The sequence below is a fragment of the Cygnus atratus genome, chromosome 2 (assembly GCF_013377495.2).
Source record: "Cygnus atratus isolate AKBS03 ecotype Queensland, Australia chromosome 2, CAtr_DNAZoo_HiC_assembly, whole genome shotgun sequence".
In the NCBI taxonomy this organism is placed as follows: domain Eukaryota; kingdom Metazoa; phylum Chordata; class Aves; order Anseriformes; family Anatidae; genus Cygnus; species Cygnus atratus.
Window position 1 is genome coordinate 820056 of NC_066363.1, and position 19854 is coordinate 839909.

At 45.9% G+C, this 19854-nt stretch overlaps 1 protein-coding gene across 1 annotated transcript in view; it reads left to right on the forward strand.

Annotated features, from left to right (window-relative positions):
* The first annotated feature begins 532 nt into the window (after positions 1-532).
* Positions 533-19854, forward strand: part of SMARCC1 (SWI/SNF related, matrix associated, actin dependent regulator of chromatin subfamily c member 1) — an 84650-nt gene continuing 65328 nt past the window's right edge. Inside the window, exons 1-7 of the mRNA XM_035554519.2 lie at positions 533-811; positions 7040-7159; positions 11083-11168; positions 12485-12511; positions 14790-14871; positions 15749-15841; positions 18628-18697. Coding sequence (XP_035410412.2) covers positions 533-811; positions 7040-7159; positions 11083-11168; positions 12485-12511; positions 14790-14871; positions 15749-15841; positions 18628-18697 — 757 coding nt within the window. The remainder of the gene's footprint in view (positions 812-7039; positions 7160-11082; positions 11169-12484; positions 12512-14789; positions 14872-15748; positions 15842-18627; positions 18698-19854) is intronic.

The following is a 19854-nucleotide window of genomic DNA, read 5'->3' on the forward strand; positions in this document are numbered from 1 at the left end:
CTAACTTCTGTAGTTACTGTAACTGTAATTATGGCTCCCAAGGGACAGCTGTGAGGAAGTGTGTGGGTCTGATGGGCACAGTCCCCTGTCCTTAAGCAGGAGGAGCAGATCCAAGAGGGCGCACAGCTCTCCACAGAAGAAAAAACCACCGGGAGCCTAGCAGAGACTTAACGCTTCGCTCCGTGTGAGGAAGCCCGCCGCCACAAGGCGATACCAGAAACAAAGGGGGGCGGCAGAGCAGCGCTGGCTCTACAGGGACCGCTTTCAGCCGAGGTTAACAAGCCGGCAGCGTTCAAGAGCCACCGCGGGCCGGGCCGCGAGGGGACACCGAGCCCCTCAGAGCCCCCCTCAGCCCCGGCGCTCCCGAGGCGGAGCCGGGCGGGAGGCGCAGCGCAGGCGCCAAGATGGCGGCGCCGAGCGCGGGGCCGGCGTGTGTGTGTGTGCGGGGGGGGGGGGGGGTGAGGGGGACGGGGGGTGAGGGGCGGGGTTTCCCGGTCCCCCCCCCGCGGGGGCGGGGCGGGGCGCTCGACGCATGCGCGGCGCGGGGCGGGGGGGAGGCGCAGGGCCGCGGCGGCGGCGCTCGGCGAGGCCAACAATGGCGGCGGCGGTGGCGGCGGGCGGCGGCGGCGCGGGGCCCGGGGCGGCCGCGGTGGCTGTGGCGGCGGCGGCGGCCGCGGGCGGCCCGGGGCTGGCGGCGCTGTCGGTGGCTCGGCGGAAGGACGGCGGCCCGACGGGCAAGTTCTGGGAGAGCCCCGACACCGTGTCCCAGCTCGACTCGGTGCGCGTCTGGCTCGGGAAGCACTACAAGAAGGTGCGGGGCCGGGGCCGGGGGGGGGGAAACCGGGGCCGGGGGGGGGAACCGGGACCGGGACCGGGACCGGGACCGGGACCGGGGGGGGGTTGGCCTAAGGGTTGGGCAGCGCTGGCCGCCCGCCGGCCCGAACAAAGGCGGCGGGGGCAGCGCGGGGCGGCGGCTGCTGGGGGGGGCTGGGCCGGGGGGGGCAGCTCCGGGGCACGGGGGCTGCTCCGGGCCGGTCCCGGTCCGGGTCCCGGTCCGGGTCCCGGCCGTTCCGACACGAGCACAGAGGCTCCGGGCCGAGCAGTGCCGGGCCCTGCGCTGCCGTGAGCCCCGGAACCGGCTGGGGAAGCGGCTCGGGCCGTGTCTGTCGGTAAAGAAACCGTAACGCAAAAAGCACCGGGCCTCCCTTGTGGCCCCGCTCCCTGCCGTTACCGGCCCCTGAGGAGCACCGCGTGCCCGAGCTGGAAGACCCCCGTGAACCCGAGGGACCTCAGGTGTGTAAAGTAACCCCGGGCCGGTACCGGTGTCCGGCAGCACCGGCTCCCTGGAGGCACCGGGGCTGGCAGGAGCTGCTCCCGGTACTGCTCCCAGTGCCGCTCCCCCAGCAGAGCCCCGACAGGTCCGTTCTCAGCACCGCACAGCCCCTTATCTGCGCCGCGCGAGTGGGAGCCTCCGCGCCACGCTCCAAAGCAACCCTCGTCTCTCATAATTGGTTTGCACTTATCGGCGTTACCGGCTGTAAAGATTAGATACCTCTGTTTGTTTCTTGGCCTCTGCGAGGTAATTAAAATTGGGCGAAGAAGCAGCCCGCGCCGGGCAAATGAATTCCAAAATATCGCTGCGGAAAATCCTTTAAAAATCGGGAAGTGATTCTTGGTTTGGGAAACAAAGAAACGGATTGTTGTTGTAGGCACTGCTGGGGCTTAGGGAAGTGTCCGTAAGGCTCCCAGTGGAAGCTCTGGTCGGAGCTGGGTCGTGCTGCTTTGTGCGGTGGGTGCTTCGCCCTTAATCTCGTTTCCTGTAGCCCAGGTGGCAGCTTTGCTGTGCACGCACGGCCTCTTTCAGGAGAGCACGCAGCGATTAGAGCTGACCTTGCCCAGCCCGTGTCCGCAGCAGGACCCGGCGCTGCGTGCCCGGTGTGTCCAGCCCCGGGGGCGCCGAGGAAGCCGTGGCCGTGTTGGAGAGAACCCAGCGAACCGCAGCGAGCACCGCCCAGGTCCAGGAGTCAGCCGGCGAGGGGAGAGAGAATTGCCTTTGTGAATCTGCTCGTTCCTGGCTCCAGATTAGCCGGGTCTTCAAATCCACGAGAGTTCTCCGTGTCTCTAGAGTACAGCTCGAAAAATAAGAGGTTCAAATAGTAGTATGGGCAGCTTGGGCCGGGTAGCAGAAAACCAGCCCTTATTAACCAGGAGGAATGGGCTGTGTAGGCAGCGTGGCTGGTGATAAATTCAGTGCAGTAGTGGCGTGTGTTCCGTGGCCTCATGTTGCTGCAGAAGGACGTCCTGCTTTCCCAGCACAAACCTCCCCTGGCCCTCTTCTTCACGGCCGGAGCGTTGGCAGTGAGGAAGCCAGCGTTGGGCAAACAGGCAGTGGGGGCTCCTGCTGGGCAGGGGGGACTTGGCTGTTAGTAAAGGGTGCTGGTACAGAGGGCAGGGACGTTGGGGCACGCTGTTGGTGACGGCAGATACGACGACAGAAAACGATATTGTTTGTTGCAGCCTTCAGCCCCGTCCTGGCTGCGTGTGCGAGGCGTGAAAGCCGCCTTGTGCTGTTTCCCCGGGCTGGCAGCTGCAGGACCCCGCTTCGTCCCGGGCCCTGGGGGGGTGTTTGGGGCTCATGTCTGAATTATGCCGTGGTTCTAAGTCCTGGAGGAGCTGAGAGTCCTGTTTCATAGCGTTTGGGTAGGCTAACGCTGGGGACATCAAGGTGTCCCTTAGAAGCAGGAATTTGCACTTGAAAAGCAAAGGAAAACTGGGCAATGCACTTGCTGTTGTATAAGTGCTCAGTGATCTCTGGTGTTACGTGTTCAGTAATTCCTTTGACATTGAGCAACAGATGGCTTATGTGAAATGCCTTGTCATGAAGTATTTAAAACACTTTTTTTTTTTTTTCTAACTTTGCATGTGTTACGAAGGATATGGAGAATAACCTTGGCCTTACAGTTGCAGTCCCTGAGGACAATTCCCAGCGCGTTAGTCATGTCCAGCTTGACTTTGGGAGATGTGGCTGCTTCGTGGCTCCAGAAGTCGTGCCACTGAGACAGGAGGCTGCAAAAACACGGGGTTTGGGGTGTTTTGTTCTCTTTTTTAAAGAGCAAGGGGAGCATTGCCTTGGAAAGGAGTTGGAGGAGAAGATGGAGGGCGGGCTGTCCGTAGGGGCACTAACCCGTGCGGTGTGCAAGGTACGGCTTGGGAGCCCGGGTGTTCTGCTGAATATTTAGGACCCACTTTTACTACTTCAGGTGTTTGGTGCTGGGAAGGGGCAGGGGTCTGGGTGCTGGGTGCCCGGCCAGGGACCACCCCCCCGCTGCTTTGCCGCGAGCTGAACCCGGGGTGCTGACCCTATCGAGTGTTTCTTGGCAGACTGGCTGTGGTTTAGTCTGAGGGAGGTTTTTCTCCGTGTTTGGAGCTCTTTTGTGCGCTCGCCTTTTAAAAAAAGTGACAAGGGCTGTAAGCTAAATCAAAGTATTTTAATGCTGGTTTTCCTTTCCCCGTTACCTAGTTATTTGCGCTGAAATGTTCTTTGTTTGGGGGAAGGAAAGGATTTTGTGTCAGGGCTACACCGTAGAGCCGTAATGGGGTTATTCAAGGTTAGTAGCCACATCAAAACTGGATATACAAATCTGTCCCTTGGGTCTGCGGCAAGGGCTCGTCCCATGCAGCTGTAATGGCAGATCTTGCTGGGGAAGATACGTGATTTCTTCTGCTAGTAGTGGATGCAGTAGTTCTTGGATGACTTGAGTTATACTAAAAGGCTTCCGAGCGTGTGTGGTTCCTGTTTGATGCCAGCGTAGTTTGGTGATGCGTCATGTTTCTTGTGTTTGTAGTTGTAAGGGAAGTGTGCGGCACAGATCAGCCTTTACCAAAATCCTCTTACACCGAAGTTATTTGTCTAGGAGCGGTGCATCATTTCTAGAATTTATTGTTTAAAGGTCTTTATTTGCTGCAGAATCGCTTTCTGCTTCCGTCTGCTGTGGAGAGCAGTGCAGGCGTGTTGTGACTTCAGCCTTCTGTGGTCCTCCGACAGCCCCGAGTATCCCTCAGGAAATTATCTTCCTTAATTTTGCTGCACTACAGCCTGCAGCGCCAGCTCCGTTGGTGTTCCTGGCTGGTGTGCGTGATGAACGAGAGGTCCAGGTTCCTGTGCTTCCTTCTGAAGGCTTTGTCCTTGTCTTTCAGGGGAAGCCTCAGGCAAGGAAGTGACTTTCCCGCACAAAAAAGCGGCAAGATAGTGGCAGTGCAGGGTAGCAGCGGGGATCCCTATGGCCTGCCTTCTGGCAGCCTCCAGCCGGTGCCGCGGGTAGCAGCGGGGTCGGCAAGGGAAGAGCAGCTGCCTGAGAACTCGTGTCTAAGATTGCATTTCCCAGGCATGCTCATGTCAACGTGCCTTTCTAAGGGAAAACACGTTATGAAAAATGCAGTAAGCCAGTACCAGAATCTCTCAGGCTCCGTTCTGTTCAGGCAGGTACCAGCCCCGCCTGCCCCGCGTTACAGCGGCGGCACTCCTCAGCCCTTAAATCACAGCCACGTGCGCGTCCCCTGCTGCTGCTGGCAGTGCTGACTCCCGTCTGCAAGTGACAAAGAAACCCCCAGCTTGGATGTTCCCTTCTCGGTTTTCATTTTCTGTTTTTGTCGCTTTGTGTGAAGAATGTTCTCTGTCTGGTTCCCCTTCATGAGTTACCTTCCCGTGGGATCCTCAAAGCAGGAGCCGAGATAACCGTACCTAGGGGATTATGCTGAGGGCTTTGGTTTGGTGCCATAAAGAAGCTGTGAGCTTAAGTACGCTGGATGGGCTGGGAAGGGCATGAGCTGAGTGCAGGTTTTGGGTCAGTGGTCGGTTGTTTTGTTTGCTCTGCCCAGCATTGACAGAGTAACGAAGGCTGCGTGGCTTCAGAGGAGATGTGCAAAAGCCACTTCTGTATTATTTTTATGATATACCTGGAGCGTGCCTCCTATGCGCACTAAAGGCGTGGTGTCACAGTGTACTTTATTGTTTTACTGGGAAAAATTCTTCATCCATCGACCTACGTATGCATACAGAGAAAGTGCTGTGGGTAGGTGGTGAACGTTTCCACCTCGAGGTAGCTGGACTCAAGGTGGAACCAGCAGTTTTGCTTTTTGGATGTGTTTAGTAGGTACGGCGTGTGAGCGTCTTCGAGACGAAAGCTGTTTTGGTAACAGGAAGGGGATTATTTAATAGGAATGGGATTGTTTCACCTGCTGTGCTTTTGTTTTCACTCTCGTGCAGATCTCAAGTCTGCAGTGCAGCACCTGCCTGTTTTGCCTGCGCCTCCGAATTTGTGTTTGGGTGCAGGGTGATGGGCCCGGCTGAGCTGCAAGGGCAGGGTTTTGTTCAGGCTTGGTTAAGGTCGTGACGTGGGGCCGAATGCCCAAAACGATGGGGGCTTTATGGCCACTAGCTGCGAGGCACTTCATCTGTACGTGTCCTGGGTGCAAGAGTTGCCTGTTCTAAACCTGTACGAAAAATATTAATTAACAGCTTTAAAAACGTACAGCGCTGTATGTATCGAAGTAATCCTCCTTGGTTTAGCAGCCCGTAATAAAAAAGGGTTCTGGCAAATTCAGCAGTAGGAGTGGAAGCGTAATTCTGTGCCTCCCTGCTGGAGGGTTTTGCTGCCCGTGACAAAGGCAGGAGAGGGGCACGCTGCCTGCCGAGCCGCAGCACCTGGCGAGGGGCTCTAAGTGCAGATGCTGGATTAAGTGAGGCATCTGGGCTAGTCACGTGCTGCATTCTGCTGTCCTGTCTAGCATCCGTAATCCAACAAAAGATTGCTTAAACTGCTCTGAATTCAGCCACAGCAGGCAGAGCTGCTCGTTGGAAAATTATCTACAAAAAAGAAATAGTTGCTAGCTGGGAGGAGTGCAAGGGTAGGGGTTTTAAAAAGCCTGAGAGCAAACGTCTTTACCTCTGGTTGGATTCTGACAGCAATAAAGACTGATTTCTTGCTGTTCCATATCTCTGCGGTAGCTGATGGGAATTGATAGGAATTGTTAATTGCATAAAATTGTCACAATTGCCTCCTTTCATGTGGGAGGGAGGAGGAGTAAGGAATGTGCAGCTTTGGGAGGACACCTAGGGAGTCTTCTGGGTGTTTGTGTCCTTTGTTGCGAAGTTTGAATTTCTCAGATGTATGTCTGCTTGTTTTAACTCAAATCTTGAGGTAGTCAGGTACGTTAAAATCATAATGGGAGAGTCAGCATGTTCGTGGTGTCTTTCACTACACAGATGGGACTTTGGAAAGCTTAGTTCCTGCTAACACCACACCTTTAAACCTTTGAAGGTTCGGGCTCAGGTTTTAAGTTTTTTTTTTCAGGTTTCTGGCTCCTCTTATTTTAAGAGGCTGTAGGAGAACCTGATACGAAGGAAGCACAAAGCTTTCATGGTACATAGTGTTCCTCAGGTAAATGACTGTAGGGTAGCTAATATTGCCCTGTATTCTACGTGAACAAGGAATGGTTGTTCTACTCTTGGAGGTCTTCTGGCTTGCTGAGAAGAGTACATCTAGTAAGCGAATATAGTATACTAGGAGTAATGAAAACTCTGCAGCCATTTGTTGTGTTGTTTTTTTAATTCCATGCTGTGATTTCTCCCTTTGCATGTATGCTTTTTATTAGAAGTGTAATTTTGGGAAATGTTTATGTCGTTCCAAAGCATACGCTAAAGTTGCTGTAGAAAGCCTTGTATATGTGTAGGCCAGAATTAGCCTGTTCCTTTATTATGATCTATGAAACAGATCAAAGTAGTTAGTATTTGTTTAAAACACCAGTGGCCGTGGTGAATTGATGATGATTCACAGAAAGGTCCTATATTTTAGGAGTACAGCTTGAAAAATGTGCATCGTGCTTGTTCTGTGTGTGCCCAGTCCTCCCTCCCCTGCCAGCGATCCTTAAATCTTAAATTGTGCTGTGCAACTGATGAAAGTCATCTGGGGAATTAATAAACCAGCCTTCCATTGTATTATCCTCTATCCCAACGAAGCGTGTGTGTTTTGTCTTTCAGTATGTTCAAGCAGATGCTCCTACCAATAAAACGCTGGCTGGGCTGGTGGTGCAGCTGCTGCAATTCCAGGAAGATGCCTTTGGAAAACATGTCACCAATCCTGCCTTCACAAAGCTTCCTGTGAGTACTGGGGTTAACCCACTGCTGCTACAACAGCCTATTTTGTTCTTCATCCAGGGTCTGCGCTGCTGGCGTGCTTCCAGGTGACGGGGAGATGTGTGCTTAGTCTGAAGCTTTTGTTGGTGCATCCTCTGGAAGGGGTGAAATTGCACGCTCCTTTGTGAAAAGCAGGTTTTCAGTTTGATGCAGCTTATTTTCTATACGTTTGGAAATGATTTCCTGAATGCCGTGGAAAGGTTTTAATTTCTAGTGCACGTTCTGTGTAAACTGCTAAACTTTAAGTCAAATCCATTTGGATTGATGCATCCTAAATTGACTGTATAACGTGCTCTTTCCAAAACAAGTAAGTTTAATCAACAGAAATACCCAGTGAAACCTTCTAACCCGTGATGCTGTCAGTGCTGAAAATTGGCTATACCACGTCTTTAGTAGTACATAGTTACCTAGTTTGTCTAGGACAGTTTTCCAGCCACTCAGAATGTTGGCATACAGAGATAATACTCTAAGGGTTGCTTATAGCATTTAAAGTTCAAACTTGGTACATCTTTACCAGCACTGTCTTTGTGGTAGTGTTCAGAGATCAGCCCTTTTGTGCTTGGAACCCTGTATACCATGAAAACGTTCTTGCCCAAATGAGTGTGAATTTTAAACACATGGTAAAGAGGGATGCAGCAAATGTTCAGGACAGTAAGCTAGGGATTTCAGTTGTGGAGGGCAAGGACTCCAGCATCCTCATGGTATCAAGCACCCAGTTGGCTGGTTTAGGGTAGGTTTTATGGGCCAAGACAGCTGCCGTCAGTGTGTTCGTAAGCATTGTGGACATCAGCAGGAAGGTCTTCATTTATTGCCACAAAATACTCACTGGGAACCTAATTAGATCATGCAACTTAGGATACTTTTTGATACACAAATTAAGTTGGGAATGTTTATAACTCATTCCAATATCCTAAATTGAAGTTTTTGTGAAAATGAAAGTAACTTTATCTTCTTCACTTCACCATTATGGAATGCTATCATTATTTTATGGTTACTTTTTTCCAGACATATTTTGCTCGTGTAACTTCTGTTGTTAAGAGTGTGAATTCGTGCATGTTGTTTCCAGAAAGAGTTTTCAGGCTGACTTACTAGGCGATTCTCGTGATGCCTGGGAACGTACCAGGAAGCACCACGAGATGCCGTTAAAACGTAGCTCGCCTTCTTCCATTCTGACCTGGTGACACCTCAGTGGTGGTGAAAAGCCTCTGGATCAGAGGTGAACGCTGTGGTGCTTTACTTTGATCTGGCAATGTGGACCATAAAACTGTACCCGTTTCCATCAACGAGTTGGTACTTGGTACAGGGTGTTAATTCTGAGTTTAAGCTCCTGTTGTTGGCAAGGGTTTGGTACAGGAAAGGATCTGTGACTGGATGTGGGTTATATGGAGGGCTGGTACAGCGTAACTGCAGTCCATGTCTTCTGATCACTGCATTTAAACGCATGTTGTCTAACCTTAATAGTTCTCAGATACGAAAATATTGATTAATTGTCTTAAAGACAGTTTTGCATGTTTCAAGCAAAGCTTATGATAAGATACTAACTCTTAAAAGACAGCGAACTGTGAGGTCGGTTGGTATTAATTGCCTTGTTATACTGGATTTTGTTGGGTGGAAGTGTTGGGGGAATCTGTAGGAGGTTGCTGACAGTTACATCTCAGCAGAACAGGTTTTGTCTAATTGCTAAAAGCTATTTCCTTTCATTAAACCAGCCACTGTTGCTAGCATAAGAGGGTCTTGCTAGAGGCTGCTGACAGTAAAAATGGACGCCAGTCTGTGAGAGAAATTTCTGTACCATTCTTCACGGTGTGGTGTCAGCCGGACCCCCTGTGCGTGGCGGCATGGCCAGCACCTCTCAGAGCCTGCAGTCAGGCACCCACTGCTCTGGGGAAGGAGATGGCTGGGAAGGCCATGGTCGTAAGTATGTAGGACAGCCTCGAGATGCCCAACCCGCATAGCGGTGCTGAAGCAGCATTGCAGCAGGGAGTGTTTTGGGGCGGCTGGCATGTTTGAGAACCAGCACTGCCTTCTCGGAGCCACGCAGTGTGTCTGTGCCATCCTTCCGTGCTGTAATTCAGGCTTCTGATCAGGGGCTGCCCAGTCTGTACGGGACTTGAGGTCGCTAAGAATAGTGCTGAAACATGGGCGGCTTGAGCTCAGGTACGCGTGTGGTCGCCTTGGATCCTGATCGCTTTCTGCACGCAGGAGGGCTGTCAACAGATGGTAGGCTGGGAGCGTCTCTGCTTTTGTTGGATGCTTACGAAGGATTTTGTTTATGTTGTTCTTGGACACTGGCATATCAGATACCTCACAGAACTGCTTTTCTTTCCACCAGCAGCCCTAGAGCCGAGGAAGGCAATGTTTCATTTAATTCCCATGCTTCCATATTAGTTTCCTGATTGAAGAATGAATTTTAAATGCTTGTCAGTAATGCCAAGACCGTTTGTCCTTTGGTGTTCGTTTTTATTAGCAAACATTCCTGAAGCATCATTTAACTGACTTTAAAGAAAATTACCTAGTCTGATCTAAAAAAGTAAGCTAGAAGCTAGATCAGAAACGTTCCTGCTGAGGAAAAGCTGACCCAAAGCTGCCGTGGGTGTGCAGTGCCTCCTGCCTTGTGCGCTCCCCGCTCGGTTCCCTCAGGAGGCAGCTTGCAGGCAGCCACCGGTGTCAGGAGCCCAGCCACCAGGCCGCTCCCAGGTTCTGTTCGCTGAATTGTACGAGTTTTTTTTACCGAGAAACACAAACCAGACCGATCCTGGCGTGTTCAGCACTCCTGAGGGATGACGGGTTTCATTTCCCCTTCCAGTATGGGGCTGGGGTCTTGGCAGCAGGAGCTGGCCCCACAGGGCCCCTTGGGGTAGGCGCTACCCCAGGCTGTGAGGCGTGGGCTTGCATCCTTCCTGCCAGGGGACGCAGACACCCAGGCAGAATGTGCCTTTCTGCTGTGGAAGCTTATCTGCGTGACTGACTGGCCTAATTTTATCAGTTGGGTTTATTATTAGAGCAGCTTTCTTTAGATGTGTCTGAAGTTGCCTGGGGAATGGACCTGTTTGCCTAAGTAAACTCTTCGAAAGTCCTGTTTCTGTATAAAAGTTGCCAAGAGCAGTGCCGCAGTTATTAGAAAGAAGTTCATGTTTGTAACTAATGACATGTCTTAAATAAACTTAAATCGCTTTCTTTTTGTGGTTCAGTCAAATTGATTTATTAGTCCTGTTGGAAACAATCTGTAACTGTAGAGAGAAGGCCTGGTGAACAGAAACAGTTTTAATTTGTTCTGTAGTCATGACATGTCAGTTTCTTTAACCACTTAGTTCATAAATGCTGTTGCATGTTTTTCTCCTTCCTGTTCCAAACTGTGTATTGAAAACTTCAGATCCACGGCATGTCAGTACCCTGGGGACCGTGCTTAAAACAGATTCTAGTGCTGCTTCTGTCTGGCCCCGGCTTTAGCTGAGCTCTCCAGTTCTCCTCTGTTGCTAAGATTACTTGACAGTAACTTATTTTTTCCAAGAACAAACATCCTCACAGGAGATACTAGCAAGATAGCAAAGAGAATTCCAAACTAAAATAAGGGGAAAAAAGTGCCTTTTTACGTAGGCAGCAGTCCTGCGTGACTTCAGAGAAGAGGCTTGGTGAGACTCAGCAGAGCTTTCTGTCTCCTGCTGCTGCTGTTGAATTTCAGTTCTTGAAGACGGAGTACCTGTTTATGAATGTGCGGCTCAGCTAGAAGTGAGAGTGAAGATATGAGTTGGATTTAGCATTTTAGGGCAGATCCGCGCAGTGACAAAGTGTAGATGTCTCAAACTCAGCTGACAAGTATGTATTCATTGTTAAAACGATGACATAAAAGTGAATGTCACTGTTCTCAGTTTCCTTTCTGGTTCTAGGCAAAGTGCTTCATGGATTTCAAAGCTGGAGGTACATTATGTCACATTCTTGGTGCTGCTTACAAATATAAGAATGAACAGGGCTGGTAAGTTTTTATTTTGATTTATACACCTTCTGCATGAAATTAAGCACATGAAATGCCTATGCGAACTACTTGAGATTTAATACTTTCTGGAGAACTGGGTAGGCAAGGGAGTTGGAGATGGGAAGAGGATTTTTTTTTCCCCTGTTTTAAAGACATTCCTAAATTTAAAGACAAGTTGTCCAAGTTTGAGCTCTTGAACTTCTAGGTTGGAAGTTAATTACAAACTTGAGACTTCTTTTTTTGCAATTTATGTGCTGTATGACTGAGCAAATTAACTGGTTATCTTACAGTTTATTTTCGATCTGAAAGATACGAATATTTCTTACTGTACTGAGTATAGGGTTTAGTTAGGTCTAGGAAAATATGAATTGTCATCATCAGGTAGTAATAAATACAAAGTGATCCATTGCTTATCAACCTCCATAAATGAGGAATGTGAGTAGTTAAGACACTGCCCATGTAGCTATTGACACTAGTATTAGAACTATTAATGTGATACCACAGTGGTGCTTTGACTTGTTCATTTCTAAGTTATAATCTTTGCAAAAAGGCAGTAGCATGAATTACGGTATTTGAGAACATGGGAAGAAAACTGAAGATGAGAAGTCATGAGATAAAAGCAAGCAGAGATTGTTCTCACACATGAATTTTAATAGCTCTTGATCTGACATTGTGCAGACCTGTAAGAGCATTCCTGGAATTGACTGTTTCTGTGACCCACAAGAGCAAATTAAAAGGCAAAAAACCAAGTTATTCTAGTATGACTGGTTGTTTTTCAGGAGTTGTTTATACTCATATCAGCTAATTGGATATCTAAGATGGTTATATCAGAAAGCCATTAGTCTTTCTATTTTTTCCCCTACTCTGATATTGCCAACACCCAGGATATGTGATATCTGTAACGTTCTGTGTGGCGTATCTTTCAGGAGTGTCTTGCTACCTTTTTGCCTTAAGGCAAAGGAGTTAAATATTCATGAAGTAGGACCTATTTAAACGTTCCACTTTCTTTCCTTAACAAATTTAGTTTTCAGTCATTGAAATTTGTCAGCAAAGCTCAGATACACAGCTGCCTCCTCTCGTCTCACTCTCTTGCTGATCCCTCAAAACTAGTGGGTAGTGCCTTGTGTTTGTGCATGTGGGATGTAGAGGGAAGTAATACTTGAATTTAACTCTGTGGATCAGACTTAGATCTTGGAATGTATCCCTCACTGACTCAACCAAATAATATGTGGTGTTTTGCCTGAAATATGATTATTTTTTTAATGGTATGCATTGTCGCTCTTGCTTAACCTGTTTGTGAATGATCTGTCTTATAGGAGAAGTACCTTTCCTCGTCATAATAGGTATGTCTCAAAAATGCACTTATCCAGTGCAGCTGGACATACCTTGCCTATCACTGCAATTCACATAGTTGTTGGCTAAAACCTGCCAGAGGGTATCAGTTAAACTGAGGACAGAAAGAATTAGTACTACCATTTTATCTAAACGGGCAACTACAAAGAGTGTTTTTTCTTAATATATTGACATGCTTCTCTTAAAGTATGGGTTTCAGAAGCAGGTGAAAGTTTGGGGGCATGCATAGCGTCAAGTGAATCTAGTGCAGATTTTAGGCAAGCAAATGTAAAAATTTTGGTCAACCTTGAATGCCTTAAATGTCTTTGTTTCATGGCTACTGAAGACTTTTTTAGGTGTCTAGGAAAATAATTTGTATTTATTTGGCATTTGTTTTCTTTCACTTCCTTGAAGATCTGTTATACTTACCTGAGAAGCATACATTTTAAATAGACTATAAAGCTGTCAGTGCACAAATCCTGGAGAAGATCTTGGCTCTTAAAATCCTGTGCATCTAGGTGTAAAATACTTTAATGCATTAAGTTGTGTTGTGCAGTGAACCGACAGACTTCTTGATGACTTGTTCTACTTCTAGAAGTCAGCGTAGAGCTTTCAACATGCACAGCGCAGTCCAGAGAAGTCGTAGTTTTCTTTTAAAATTAAAAGAAGATTCTAATAAATATGTCAAATGTTATCATTCAATTATTTGCCAGGTCCTAAGAGTCCATTTGAGGATAGAAGCAGTCTTAGACTAATAGCGGTTGTTTGCTAGTGCTGCCCAACACTACAGCATATTTATGCAGTGCCACCCGCTTGGACGACTTCTTTTTGAAAATACTAGAAAGCCTCAGATGAAGAAAAACGTGGTGGCCTCAGCTGAGGTGTCTGTTAAATTTAGTAGCATGATGCTGGTGGGATGCCATTTTTGGGTAGTAATGGGTTTTGTGCCTAAAAATCAATTTTGCTTTGGTTACCCTCATTGTATATTTATGAACTTTAAAAATTGATTTGCTGTGTTACTGGAAACAAGCTTGTGTTTAAAAGAAACTGCCATTAAGGGTACGGGTGCAGCAATAAATTCTTGTGCTTGAAGTTGGGTGTGAAGTGAAAGCAGCCTGTCAGTCACCCCAGGGTAATTAGAGCACGGCTCCTTCACTGCGTTATGGAGCATTTTATGTGCTGAAATCCTGATTGCCACCCCGACCGCCAGCTCAGCACTCTGCTTAAGTGCATTGCCAGGCTTATTGACAGCTTTTTTCAAAACCAGAGGCACAGCAGTGCACCAGACAGTGTTTGACACCTAAGAGTCACCAAGCTGATCATCCAAAGATGCCGTCGTGCTACGGAAAAGGCTGAGGTGCGCAGGGTCAGGCCCAAATCCGTCTGAGGCCCCTGCAGCCCCATACCCAGCTAGCGGCACTGGGTCGGTGCTACGCAGGTGCTGAGCTTTGGCACTGGTGCCCTTACTGTCCAGCCTTTCCAGTTCTGTGGGGACACTGCTCCAGTTCTTCATCTGAGGTGATTCGTCCATGACTTCTGCACATGTCGGGGGCCTGGCAGAACGCCTGCTGAGGGCTCTTGGGTTTCTTCCTCCCCAGTAGAAAGTCTCAGGTTGTGTCACTCCCTCCGTTTCTGAAAGATGCTTAAACCTGCACTGTAACTTCCAGAGTTTTGATTACTTTGTCAATGACGTGGGGAACTTTAAAGTACCAGAGTCCAATAAAGATGATCATAAAATGCTGACACGGATTATTAGCTACCTACATGCTGGGTGGGTGGGGGGTGGCTTGTTCTCAGACAGGTCTGTGCTTCAGGAGATCCCAGCTAATGGATTGCTCTTTGTTCCTGGGTTAGCGTCTGGGACTGGTGGGTGGGTGCAACTTAAAAATAAAAATTTCCTTAAAAATAAGGAAAACACGAGAACTTGTTCACAAGTTTTCCCCTCTTGTCATTGAAACCTACCTTGAACATTTGATTATGTTCCTATTTAATTATCCTTGGCAACTGTAGTGGAATGCACAACCCTGCTACAGGGTTTTTGCTGGACAGTTTCAACCTTCCTTTTTGCTAAACATTTCACAAATCAGTTGCATTTTGCTGATTGCTTCATGGTGATTCTTTGGCTTGTGAGAGTTGCCAAGTGAAGCAAAAATATTTCTGATCGTGCTTCAAGTGTTTTTACATAGCTACCGCAATATACTGCTTTTTATGTCAAACATGAAAGATTCTTTACTACTGAATGGAGGAAAGTTAATATTTTTAATATTTTTGAATCATTTCCTTCAACAGGCGGAGGTTTGACCTGCAGAATCCATCCCGAATGGATCGAAATGTGGAGATGTTCATGAACATTGAGAAAACACTAGTGCAGGCAAGAAACTTGTACAAAACCAACTAGTTTCTCTGTATGTGTTCATGTGCTCAGGGAAAATGATTCACTAGCACGTGTACCTTGGTTGTGATCCACTGACGAGCTTCATCTGTAACTTCTGGGGTGCATTTTGGGCTCTCACTTGTTTTATCAAACGTACAGAGTTACTACCAGAAGGTAGCAGGTAACAGTTGTGTGAAGTCTAACTTGAAGTTTTTTTTTTACTGCTGCATGTGAATAACAGAATATTTTTCTCAAAGTCAAAAACCTGTGGTTTATACTCAAATAATATAGTAAAAATGTAACTTTCAGGTGCTTGTCAAAAATGGAAATAGGAGGAAGGACAGCAAAAAGAAATGATACTTCCTTATTAAAAAGCATTACCATTGTATGGCTGCTTTAGTACATAAAGTACATGTTAAAATTGCAAATAGAACAAATGTATATGTAGACTGTAAAAGCGCACAAATCTGCATGGTAGATGAATTCCTTTTCCTGTGAAGTCTTCCAGAACCTGTCAAAAATTCTTTGTAATCCAAGACACAGTTTTCATTAAAGATGTTTTTGTGAAAGCAGGAACGTAAGAACAGCTACAGTGGGTTGAGTTCCTTCATCTGTGATAATGTCTCTGATAGGGCTAACAGCAAATCTGCAGAGTCCAGATGTAAACACACGATAAGGCTGTGGTAGGGAGGCTGAAAGGGAAATAATATTGTCGTAAGGATTTTGGAGCTGGAATTAGTGTGTCGTATCTCAGTCTGATACGTGCAGTTCCTTTTGAGCTTTTTCAAGCATTGGTGATTGTAGCAGGAATTTTTTGGTTTATGTCACAGATGGCCTACTAATTTCTTATTTAATTTCCTATTCCCTCCTCTAGAACAACTGTCTGAGTAGACCAACCATCTACCTCATTCCAGATATAGAACTGAAGTTGGCTAATAAATTAAAGGATATTGTCAAACGTCACCAGGTAACTGTCTGTTAAATAGCATATCTTAAAATGTCTTTTGTCTCTTGTAACTCTGTAAGATCAAGTGTATTTGCGTGACTTCAGCATACCAGCTACATTTGGATTGCGTCTTGACAACACGAGGCAGCAACAAGAAGTCAATTAAGACCAAATGTTAACCATTTGTAAAATGCCATTAGTAATTATCCTCGCATGGAAACAGAATCATAACTCTGTTCAAGAAGTAAATCTGTTGAAGTTTAAAGTAGTAACCAGTTTGAGGTTTATGCTTTCTCAGTGAGTTTGTTGCTGGCCCAGCAATGTTGAATTCCTGCTTAAATAGAGCAGAAGCTCACAGTTTGTCCAAATCTGACACCAAAAAAGGTAGTGTCTAATACAGCTATTCTAGATACGTGGGAACAAGCATAAGGAAGTTTTAATCTTAAGAAAAAAAATCACTACCTCTTTTGATTTTACTTGATTTTTTCTTGTGCTGAACGGAGCACAAGTAACATCTGTTTCCTTTCAGGTAGCGTAGTTCCACAAGAGTCAAAATCTTGCCGTTGTAATTTAGTACATTAAATGATGAACTGAACAAGATGAATAGCTTCATCTCTTCAAAATGTAAACAGACTTGTCACTTGTCTTGAGAGGAATGTTCTGGAAAGGGAGCTCTCCTGACAGATAGGACCAAGTGAAGAGCTGGTTCTGGATGAGCCATGATTACTGCTGGTTACAAGCTGTGTAACAATAAAGCAATGGAGACAGCACTGAAAATACCTTGATGCCAGTAAAAGGATGCTGTTTTAAAAGACTTGTAAACTCTCTGGGTCCCTTCCCACCCGGACTGTTCTTTATCTGTGAATGATTTAAGGGACTCTGGTGACAAAACTGCCTGCTTAAAAAAGGATGTGAAGAAATAAAAAATTGTTTTGAATTCTGCTTTTTGAGTTCTCTTCCTTTGAAGAATTCAAATTCTCATAATTCTGAAGAATTCTTAATTTGTGTTGCTGCCAGTGCTTGCTCACTGTCTTCATTTTTACCCGTTGTCATTTTCTTCTTTTCCTTCCCCAGTAATGTAACTCCCTTCTCCCTGGCGTTTCCATGTCCTTCTGCAGTCTCTGCAGAAGAGCTGCATCACTCTTGCCCCAGCACAGTGGTAGTGGGATCTCTTGACTTAGAATCATCAGGAAGGTGTTTCTCCTCCCTGCTGTCTTTGCTGATGAAGATGTTACTGCTTTTCGTAGTCAGACCTTATCTGATTTTTCTTTATAAATGTTGAGGATTCTTTTGAGAAGAACCAGAATAATAATTTAGGATCTTGAAAGCAGTTAAAGAGTGAGATGAGCATTTATATCTATCTGCTTCAAAAAAAGTGTTCTGGCAGTAGAGAACTCATACATCTTGTTATGCCTCCAGCTTCCAGTTGTATTCAGTCTAGCAGAGGCAGGAAATAAGCCTTATATTTTGCTTACATCCTTCAGAAAGCTGTTTTAAAGTTATCTATCCCTTTCTCTTCAGTCAACGTAGCATCTAGAAAGATTTCCTGTTTGCCTAGTTTCTATGTATTGTTTTTTTGAAGCTCCTTAGGGAATAAATGAAACTGACTGGTATGATTCATACAGGTCAGGTTAGATACCTGGAGAGGCCTCTCCAACTTGTGGGCAATGAAGGGAGAATTTCCATTATTGTTCTTGAACTCTTTGCAGGTCCTTCAGTCATGCCTAGGCACTCTTCTTCTCTTTGAATGATTTTAAATTCTTCTCACTTTCCAGCTTCCTTTTTTTGCCTCTACTCAGAGCACCTCCTCTCCCTTTACCCAGTTCTGCCAACTCTTACTGGGGTAGAAACGGTCGTTTCAGCCCCTGATATCAGAACGCTCTCCAGGTATCTCTACCATAACATAATGCATCTTCATGCTTTTAGAAATTTTTCTCCTTTTGGTGCTGACGACTCCTTCAAATAAGTTGTTCATATATTGTTTGCTTTAAACTGTCCCATCTGCTCTTAAGTCCTTTAAATAAATCTGTCAAATAGTTATAGAATGTAAATCTTGAATAACATTTTCATAAAAACTATACCAAAGCATAATGCCTCTTCTGCAAAAGAGCCTGAGTTCTGTGAATTTGTGCTGTCTTTGGTAAAGACTATTCATCTGTGGAGACTGGCAGTGTCTCTGCAGCGTATGGGAGAATCCAGCTGGTTCCCCACGTAAGGAAAGGAGAGGGTTTTCTTGACTGACCATGCGTTATTATGCATTTGTTTAACTGATAGTTATATAGCAGTCCAATAGGTATATAATTCCAATAGGTATATAATTGTGGCATCTACATAAGCACAAGGAGTCTTCCTGTTGCTTCTCATACATGAAGAAAATTGTCATAAACCTTCAAGAAGAAAAAGTGTGCTCGTGTCTGAATATGTGACTAAAAGTTGTGTAGAGTTAATGTTGTTTCTGATTTACTCCCTTCTGTTACGTAGGAATCTTTTTACAAAGAGCAGGAGTTCTTGTCATTTAATGTACAGACTTGAATGCTGGGGATATCCTTTTCATGTTAGCCATTTCTAGTTAAGTTCCTGCTTGTCAGAGTTAATATTATGTAAATTGTAGTATTTAGAAATTGTCTCTTGAAATAATTGCTTTTTTCTAGCGCTTGTTAGAGGGGTTATTCTTCATAGGTGCATTGTGGTGAGCCTCAAATGTTTCTAGGTTGCATGGAATGTGAGTGAAAAGAAACGATTGAGAAATTTGGGGTAATGTGAAGATTTCTCATGCAGTGTCTTCTTTCATTCCACCCTTCCCACAGGGAACAGTAACTGAAGAGAAATCAAAAGCTACCCACCACGTTTATCCAAGTCCTACCTCAATGGATGATGGTAATAATGCTTTCCAATTTTTTAAGTGGAAATAATCTTGTAACTACATTCTGTTAGCACTTATGGGAGATTTCACATAGGCACAGAATGTTCTTAGCCTGCTTCTGAGAGCTATTTTGAAACTGGTTTTAGGATTAACAACTCCAAATCAAATCACCGTGTGTCCTGCTTCTAACTGTTAGGTATAACACTCACATCTTTAATTACGGTAACATTTTCAGGAAAGGGCGCATAACACTGACTACTCTTCAGTGATTGGGTTGGGAACTGAGCTATTAATATTTATCACTGAATGCAGTATTCAGCATTATACAAAGCAAATGAACGTTTTCTTTGTCCCAAATAACTTAACATGCTGAAGGGGACCAAAGCCTAAGGGTCTGGAAGAACTGAAGAAGAAATCAACTTAGATGAAAAATGAAGGAAGGCTAATGGATGTGGGAGCCTTAAAACTGAAGTTTCTACTGTTTTTTTCTTTTCTTCCTTGGTGTGTCTGCCCCGTGTGCAAGAATTGGTTGAAATATTGAGTGAAATGGTATTAGGAAACCATGAGATGTGTGGAAGACCATAGATGCCAAAGTAAAAGAGAGTGAAAAACTTTCTGCCATGTTCCGCTCTTCCCAGGCAATAGATTGGGAATGCTGATATGTTATCGTTGCATGTGGTTTGGCAAGGTGGATACAATAACATGTAGACCCGATGAATTGGGGTTGTTGGCTTTATTATAATGCAGTCTGTCTTTATAGGAAATAGGCACCTCAAAAGCAATTAAACAGTTGTATCCTTCAGCAAATAGCAAAAACAAGCTCTTATTTTTTTCATATTAAATACATTTCATTGTCTGGTGGATGATTGTTGAGTCTTAGCTTTGCTATCGTAAGTTCGCTTTTTCTGGCACGCCCTGGCATCTGATCTCCACTAGATGGAAGTGTTCACTTCCATATTGGAATGGTCATGGATTGTTTGTCTGCTGGTGTTTGGCTCCGTGTGTCCTGTACTTCTGGAAATATCATGTATAGCTACAGCTTTTTATTTATTTTAAACCACCTCAGGTTCTTGGAAAAGGGTTGAACACAGTAGTTTCTATCTGTCTTGTAGGCAGTGAACATGCAGGTGTGCTAGATAGAGCTCTCTTGCAAAGCCTGATTGCAGTAAGG